This window comes from Drosophila tropicalis, unplaced genomic scaffold (genome assembly GCF_018151085.1).
Source record: "Drosophila tropicalis isolate 14030-0801.00 unplaced genomic scaffold, ASM1815108v1 contig_820, whole genome shotgun sequence".
Classification (NCBI taxonomy): domain Eukaryota; kingdom Metazoa; phylum Arthropoda; class Insecta; order Diptera; family Drosophilidae; genus Drosophila; species Drosophila tropicalis.
The window spans coordinates 469104-478146 of record NW_027173312.1 but is presented as its reverse complement, the minus strand read 5'-3'; the positions used below and the strand labels follow the sequence as shown (position 1 = coordinate 478146).

The 9043-nt window shown below is 42.6% G+C and overlaps 1 protein-coding gene across 1 annotated transcript; it reads right to left on the bottom strand.

Moving 5' to 3' along the window:
- Window positions 1–213: 213 nt before the first annotated feature.
- LOC137580169 (uncharacterized) lies at window positions 214–5547 on the bottom strand. Its single transcript, XM_068294091.1, has 4 exons — window positions 4617–5547; window positions 2237–4073; window positions 2017–2066; window positions 214–1211 (listed from the first exon to the last, which is right to left on the bottom strand). Exons 1-4 carry the CDS (start codon window positions 5545–5547, stop codon window positions 214–216), a joined length of 3816 nt encoding a protein of 1271 aa, XP_068150192.1.
- Between the last annotated feature and the right edge of the window lie 3496 nt (window positions 5548–9043).

The following is a 9043-nucleotide window of genomic DNA, read 5'->3' as shown; positions in this document are numbered from 1 at the left end:
GTAACGGATCTCCAAGTTTGTCACTTCAAAGTAACTTGTGCTGTTCTTGGTCTCTCTCTCTCTCTCTTCGTTCGTTTTCTCTTTTTAGCAAAGAGAGTCTGGCTTCAGTTGCAGCTTAAACATTCTCCCCCCTTTGATGATGACGATCTTCATCATCAAATTCACGTCTGGAAGACTCCTGCGAAAAGAAAACTGAAACGAGAAAGTAACAATTTAACGCTTAGGTGTAGGAATGGTGTCATTCTCTATCCAATTCTCCTGAATAGGCAATGGACAGAGTTTGGCTACCGGTCGTTTCATGAGTCCTTTGACTGTCTTCAAAGTCACCACTCTCACTAGTCCATCGGGTCCTGCATGTGTCTCCATAACCCGACCTAGAGGCCATTGATGAGAAGGGAAACGTTCGTCCCTGATGAGCACTATGCATCCAACTGTTAGATTTTCCTTGGTCTGCAGCCATTTTGGTCTCCTTTGTAATCGTGATAAATATTCCGAGTTCCATCTTCTCCAAAACTGTTGTGCATAATATTGACAATTCTTCCATCGATCAATCAGAGTAACTTTAGCCAATTCCGGAGCAGGAGGTGCTAAAGGCGCTTCACCCATCAGAAAGTGACCGGGTGTTAATACCATTAAATCGTCAGGATCATTTGATAGGGGACATAACGGTCTTGAATTTAAGCAAGACTCAATCTGTGCCAACACAGTTGCCATTTCCTCGAATGTTAAAACTTGTTCTCCGAGAGTTCTCTTCAGATGATACTTCATGGACTTCACTCCAGCCTCCCACAATCCACCAAAGTGTGGCGCTGATGGTGGGTTGAAATGCCAGTTGATTCCTTTTCTCAATAATGTTGGCGCAATATGTTTCGTAATGTACGAACAATATGCCAGTTTGTCCACTTGCAATTTTTTGTTGGCTCCAATAAAATTAGTACCGCAGTCACTATAAACGTCTGTGCATAGGCCACGTCTGCCAATGAAACGGTTAAATGCTCCTATAAACGCATCTGAGGTCAGATCTCCAACTGGTTCCAAATGAATGGCCTTTGTCACTAGACATACGAACACAGCAATATATCCCTTCTGGGATACACGTCCTCTTCCTTTGCAGGGCGAAATATTTACGGGTCCAGCGTAGTCCACTCCAACGGATGAGAATGCTCTAGAAGGGCGTACCCGTACTGCTGGTAACATTCCCATTTTCTGACCTGCAAATTGAGGCTTCATCTTGAAACATGTGATACATTTATGAATTCCAAACCGAACTGCATTGCGTCCATTAACAATCCAGAATTTCTTTCTTATAAAATTCAGCGTTAGTGAGGTTCCACCATGCAAGGTGCAAATATGACTGTAAGATATGACGAGATCTGTGAAAGGATGTTTATACGGTAATATATAAGGATATTTTTCATTTATGGGCAACAGGGAATCTCGGAGCCTGCCTCCGAGACGTAAAACACGTTCGTTCGAATCAAAATACGGATTAAGAGACAGGAGTACGCTGTCCTTCGCTATTACCCTGCCTTCCGATAGCGCCTTCCATTCAGAGTTAAAACAATCCTTCTGCACCATCCTAATCAATTCACGTAGGCCCTCTTCTAATTCCACAATTGAGAGTCCAGATCCTCTTCGTTCTGCCACAGATGTTCGACAATTATATACGAAACGTTTTATATATGATATAATCCAGACGAGTCGTGTATACGATGAATACTTGCTGATAAATGCTACACTTGGCATTTCTTCCACTGATATCTTATGGCACGTCACCCTTTTGACTTCAGTGTCAACAACCGACAGCGAATCCTGATCAATAGCATTACAAGGCCATTCGATGTCCGATCCTTGTAGCCATGATGGCCCATGCCACCATAATTCACATGATGCCAACTTGGTTGCACTCGTGCCACGGCTTAGATAATCTGCAGGGTTATCTTTCGAGGCGACGTGTCTCCATTGCCTTTCGTCTGAGATTTCCAGGATTTTGTTTATTCGATTGGACACAAATACCTTCCAGTTGGCAGCTCCACCACGGATCCAACTGATGGTTATCATAGAATCTGACCAAAAAATAGTGTTCGAATAATTAATGTTAATTCTTAGATTCTCTTTTAGATACTTATACATTTTGGCTGCTTCAAGCGCAGCACATAACTCTGCCCTAGGTATGGTTAGTTGTTGTTTAGTTGGCGATACTCTCCCCTTTGACAATAGCAACTCTGTGTGATACTTATCCTCTCCAATTGGGAAGCGCAAGTAAGCCGTAGCTCCATATGCTCGTGACGAGGCATCGCAAAACAGGTGCAATTCAGCCACACCACCCGGTAGCCCCCATGTAACATGCCGTGGTATTCGTATAGTTACTATGTTTGGTAACTCTTTTACGAATTTCTCCCATTCTCTCTTAATAGTGTCCGGTAGTGTGCTATCCCAGCCAATTTTCTCCTTCCACAGTTGCTGCATGAGAATTTTGGCAGTAATCATTATCGGACTAAGCCATCCCATGGGATCAAACAGTCGTGCAATTGCTGATAGTATTGTCCTCTTTGTTGGTGAGCTCATTGGTGGAACGACATGCAAAGCAAAACGGAACTCATCTTCTTTGGGACTCCAGTATAGACCTAACGTGCGAATAGTATCATTACCTTCCATGTGTAACAATCCGCTTGATTCTCGATGCTCAACTGGTATGTTCTCTAATAGCTTTGTGCAATTACTCGCCCACTTCCGTAGTTCGAATGTACCACTACGAAGCATTCCAATCACTTGGTTCTTGACATCCTCCGTTTCTGCAATACTGTCGCCACCAGACAGTATGTCATCTACATACATTTGATGATTTATAACATCCACAGCCAGTGGATACTTCTCGCATTCATCCATAGCTAATTGTTTCATAACTCTCATGGCTAAATAAGGTGCGGAGCTCGTTCCAAACATCACCGTTGTGCAGGCATATTCTTCCACATAATCACTTGTGTCCGGATTCCATAGAATACGCTGGTACTGCGCGTCGTCGGGTGGAATATTAATACATCTGTACATTTTTTCAACATCCGCCATAAATACCCATTTTAGCCCTCGCCAATTGAGAATGATTCCTTGAAGATGTACGTGCAATTTTGGACCTATTGCTAGAATCTCATTAAGCGATTTTCCATTACTCGTCTTGCTCGATCCATCGAAGACAACTCGTACCTTCGTAGTTGATGACGATTCCTTTATGACTGGGTGATGCGGTAGGTAGCAATGATCGACTCCCCCCAATGCAGGATTGCCCGTCTTACTAGCCCGTGACGTTACACGTTCCATTTGACCCAGCTCCAGATACTCATTTATCGTGCCAACATAAGCGTTCTTCAAACTCGCATCGTTACGCAACCGTCTGTCCAGAGAATGTAATCGTTTTAACGCGCTCTTATATGATTCTCCAATTACCATTGATTCGTCCAAGTATGTTAGAAAAGGAAGACGAACAACATATTTCCCAGACGGCATTCGGCTATGTGTCTTAACGAAGAAATCTTCGCACCAGTTATCCTCTACTGAAACCCCACGTGGCTCCTCGTCGAATTGTTCTAGCTCCCAAAACTTACATAACAATTGTTCAAGTATCTCATCAGCTTCCTTCCTTCGTACCGTTATGGTGTAGGACGATCTCCTACCAGCTTCTTGATTCGTTTTTCCTGATACAATATATCCCAAATGCGTATTTTGCGCCAGAGGCATACCACGTATTCCTCGATGCACTTCTCCCAACATCAGCTCATCGTAGACGTCATTTCCCAACAAAATATCAACTCCTTGTGGACTGAAGAAGTTAGGGTCGGCCAACGGTAAGCCCTTCAGATGAGTCCACTCTTCAAACGGCAGTCGTTTGATTGGCATGCGCTTACTCACTAGAGGTATTACTGACGCGAGCAGCTTGTATTTCGCATGTGGGTTGTAGATTGATCTTATGACTAGCTTCACCTCTGCTGCCGCATCTGTAATTTTTGTATCTGCTAATCCAGTAATCGTGATGTGAGCCTGTTTGCGTCGTAAACGTAGCTGCTGAGCTGCATTCTCTGAAATGAACGAAACTTGTGAACCTTGATCCAAAAACGCTCTAAACTGTAAGGGATAGCCTTCTATCGACTCTACCCACACCATTGCTGTTGGTAATAAAACCTCGTCTTTGTGCCTTACCGCAGTTTCTGTTGTACTCTTTCCAATTAAAGCATTCGCAGATGCTGTTGGGATAACTCCCTTCCTTAGTGTGCCAAGCGGCCTCTCGCATCCTGATTTGTCTACATGGAGTAGTGTATGATGCCGTCCTTGACATTTTTCACAATTTACCGCACTGTCACATGCATCTATTCGGTGATTTGGTCTAAGGCATCGAAAACACAGTCGATGCCTCACTACACACGCCTTTCGTTCCGATAGCCTCATCTCATGGAATATCCTGCATACTCCGATAAGGTGTGCATCCCCTTGACACACAATGCATAGGTCTGTCTCTCGAGTAACAAATGAAGCCTTTGTGTAGTTCTGGTTAGCTCGTAACCCATGTACACCTGGCTTTGCATTCCGATGTCTATCCCGTGATAGAGTTCCCTCGATATTACCTGCTGACGCCGTAATCATTGTTCTGTACTGTGTTTCAAGATACTGACTGAGCTCCTCAAAGCTCGGCAGATTCTGCGTTGAAGATATTGACCGCTCCCAATCCACTCTTAATTGATTCGGTAATCTCTTCATCATGTAGTACACTAAAATTTCAGACTGTTGTCGTACATCCACACCAGTCTTCTCCAATGAATTCACACATGAGCGGGAAGTTTGCACAAATCTTCTCAAACTTTCCGCATCTCCATATTTTATTGGTAATTGCTGATCGAACACATCCATGTAATGTAAGAATAACACTCGTTTGTTATCATACAAATTTATCAACATTCTCCAAGCCACTTCATAGTTCGCCGCTATTAGCGTTAGATGTTCAATATCCTTAGCTGCGTCTCCAACCAACGAATCCTTCAAATAATGAAAACGATGTAAGTCCGTCAGCTTGTCGCAGTGGTGTACTCTTGTTAAAAACACCTCTTTAAACGCCGGCCACTCAATAAATTTCCCGCTGAAGGTAGGCAGTTTAACTGTTGGAAGTTTCACTTCCTCCAAACATGGTCCCATTTGTTCATGCACCGTCTGATGCAAACAAGACTCATCAAATGCAGTCGACGCCGGGATTCTCCGATCCTTATGTCTCTGCAACTCATTTCGAATCTCAGCTACTCCCATTATGTAGGTTTCTTCGAAACAGTCTCTGATGTCTTTGTCAAAATATCTGCCCTTTATTTCCGCATTATCTCGTTCTTGAATCAGTTGGTGATGATTGCGCTGAAAATCTGCGTGAAGGTGGGCAATCGAGTCCAATCTGGCTTCCAGATGACTCTCGGAATGTCCCGACTCCTCCGATTTATACCGCGCCAATGACTTCTCCAGCGAAGTGAGCAATGTGATTTGCTCCGTAGCCAACGGTAACAGTTTTTCAGCCATAATGAACACCTACCCAAACACATCAACGTTAAATTGTACTCACCCGAATCAGTCTATCCACTGGCAATCACACTCTAAATCCAATCGCCAAGATCATTCCTCCCGGGTTTCGGCACCAAAAATATGTTGGCTAACGGCTGCGCCCTTGCGGAGCCCCAAACTGCTCGTCTTATATGATGCGGCCTTCGGATGATTTCCACCGAGGCGGCTTCGAGGCACTTGCGATTGGCAAGAAATGAGATGACCAGGTTGACTTCAATCGGTTGCTTTATTTTCTTAACCTAAAACTATAGTACAATTGTCGGCGGGCACAGAAGGTGCAACCGCATCGACCGAGATTAATTTCAAGAGTAAAATCACGTGCAGCAAATCACGCTGTCTTTTACAAAATTCAAAGTTCTGGAAATTTCCATAGAAGAAATAAGAAAGAAAAGAATTGAAGTAACGGATCTCCAAGTTTGTCACTTCAAAGTAACTTGTGCTGTTCTTGGTCTCTCTCTCTCTCTCTTCGTTCGTTTTCTCTTTTTAGCAAAGAGAGTCTGGCTTCAGTTGCAGCTTAAACACGCTTAATAACTTTTATTTTTTCCTCGCGATTAAATACTTTTCCATAACTCTTAAATTCATTATCGGTTTAATTAATAATAATTTCAGCATCCGAATTTTATTTTCATTTCGCGCTGTCGCTTGTGTGTTTTTGTTTAAATTTAAATAAAATCAAAACATTACAAAGCGGTGTTATTGTTTTGCTTATCTCTTTTGCTTTTGTGTCTTTACCGTTTTAACTAACTCTCGCGACTTGCTCTTTCCTATTCTTTTTTGATTTGCGCTCTCGCCTTTTGCCTACCCGCGACTCTGTGATACGTGTTTTTTTGTTTTTGTGCATTCTTGCTCTTTTAATTCTTTAATTGGTAAGGCTTACTTTGCACATTAACCCTTGTGTCAGAACAGGTCACTATATTCTTATACACAGATTTTATACCCTTACAATTTGTATTCTTTATTTTTTTATTTCTTTTTTAAAATAATTTTCTTATTCTCGGGACATATCGTCGTTCAAAATTAGTGTTTCTGCCAATATCTTCGACACTATATGTCGAGAAGACTTTTGGCCGAATCATATAATAGTTAAGGAATATACTGTAAAAAGAAAAATCGGCAACCGATTCGCTTGCCAACAACAACAACTAATACTATTCCTGCCACATCAGCATCTGCTGGTGTGTCAAAAAACTAGCTTCGTCCCTTAACCTGGGTTACCAGAACGTTAGAGGAATGAAATCTAAGCTTCCTAATCCGTATGTAGATAGTCTTTCTTTTGAGCATAACTGTTGGCTAACGGCTGCGCCCTTGCGGAGCCCCAAACTGCTCGTCTTATATGATGCGGCCTTCGGATGATTTCCACCGAGGCGGCTTCGAGGCACTTGCGATTGGCAAGAAATGAGATGACCAGGTTGACTTCAATCGGTTGCTTTATTTTCTTAACCTAAAACTATAGTACAATTGTCGGCGGACACAGAAGGTGCAACCGCATCGACCGAGATTAATTTCAAGAGTAAAATCAAGTGCAGCACATCACGCTGTCTTTTACAAAATTCAAAGTTCTGGAAATTTCCATAGAAGAAATAAGAAAGAAAAGAATTGAAGTAACGGATCTCCAAGTTTGTCACTTCAAAGTAACTTGCGCTGTTCTTGGTCTCTCTCTCTCTCTCTTCGTTCGTTTTCTCTTTTAGCAAAGAGAGTCTGGCTTCAGTTGCAGCTTAAACATTCTCCCCCCCTTTGATGATGACGATCTTCATCATCAAATTCACGTCTGGAAGACTCCTGCGAAAAGAAAACTGAAACGAGAAAGTAACAGTTTAACGCTTAGGTGTAGGAATGGTGTCATTCTCTATCCAATTCTCCTGAATAGGCAATGGACAAAGTTTGGCTACCGGTCGTTTCATGAGTCCTTTGACTGTCTTCAAAGTCACCACTCTCACTAGTCCATCGGCTCCTGCATGTGTCTCCATAACCCGACCTAGAGGCCATTTATGAGAAGGGAAACGTTCGTCCCTGATGAGCACTATGCATCCAACTGTTAGATTTTCCTTGGTCTGCAGCCATTTTGGTCTCCTTTGTAATCGTGATAAATATTCCGAGTTCCATCTTCTCCAAAACTGTTGTGCATAATATTGACAATTCTTCCATCGATCAATCAGAGTAACTTTAGCCAATTCCGGAGGTACTAAAGGCGCTTCACCCATCAGAAAGTGACCGGGTGTTAATACCATTAAATCGTCAGGATCATTTGATAGGGGACATAACGGTCTTGAATTTAAGCAAGACTCAATCTGTGCCAACACAGTTGCCATTTCCTCGAATGTTAAAACTTGTTCTCCGAGGGTTCTCTTCAGATGATACTTCATGGACTTCACTCCAGCCTCCCACAATCCACCAAAGTGTGGCGCTGATGGTGGGTTGAAATGCCAGTTGATTCCTTTTCTCAATAATGTTGGCGCAATATGTTTCGTAATGTACGAACAATATGCCAGTTTGTCCACTTGCATTTTTTTGTTGGCTCCAATAAAATTAGTACCGCAGTCACTATAAACGTCTGTGCATAGGCCACGTATGCCAATGAAACGGTTAAATGCTCCTATAAACGCATCTGAGGTCAGATCTCCAACTGGTTCCAAATGAATGGCCTTTGTCACTAGTCATACGAACACAGCAATATATCCCTTCTGGGATACACGTCCACTCCAACGGATGAGAATGCTCTAGAAGGGCGTACCCGTACTGCAGGTAACATTCCCATTTTCTGACCTGCAAATTCATCTTAAAACATGTGATACATTTATGAATTCCAAACCGAACTGCATTGCGTCCATTAACAATCCAGAATTTCTTCCTTATAAAATTCAGCGTTAGTGAGGTTCCACCATGCAAGGTGCAAATATGACTGTAAGATATGACGAGATCTGTGAAAGGATGTTTATACGGTAATATATAAGGATATTTTTCATTTATGGGCAACAGGGAATCTCGGAGCCTGCCTCCGAGACGTAAAACACGTTCGTTCGAATCAAAATACGGATTAAGAGACAGGAGTATGCTGTCCTTCGCTATTACCCTGCCTTCCGATAGCGCCTTCCATTCAGAGTTAAAACAATCCTTCTGCACCATCCTAATCAATTCACGTAGGCCCTCTTCTAATTCCACAATTGAGAGTCCAGATCCTCTTCGTTCTGCCACAGATGTTCGACAATTATATACGAAACGTTTTATATATGATATAATCCAGACGAGTCGTGTATACGATGAATACTTGCTGATAAATGCTACACTTGGCATTTCTTCCACTGATATCTTATGGCACGTGACCCTTTTTGACTTCAGTGTCAACAACCGACAGCGAATCCTGATCAATAGCATTACAAGGCCATTCGATGTCCGATCCTTGTAGCCATGATGGCCCATGCCACCATAATTCACACGATGCCAACTTGGTTGCACT

Bases quoted from the DNA above. Each gene is read 5' to 3' on its own strand.
- LOC137580169 (XM_068294091.1), bottom strand. From the start codon at position 5,547: ATGGCTGAAAAACTGTTACCGTTGGCTACGGAGCAAATCACATTGCTC. The intron at 2,067-2,236 runs GTATCACACAGA...TTTTTTGGTCAG, and splicing joins TTCCCAATTGGAGAGGATAA to ATTCTATGATAACCATCAGT. The intron at 1,212-2,016 runs GTATTTGTGTCC...CTCAATTTGCAG, and splicing joins GTGGAGCTGCCAACTGGAAG to GTCAGAAAATGGGAATGTTA.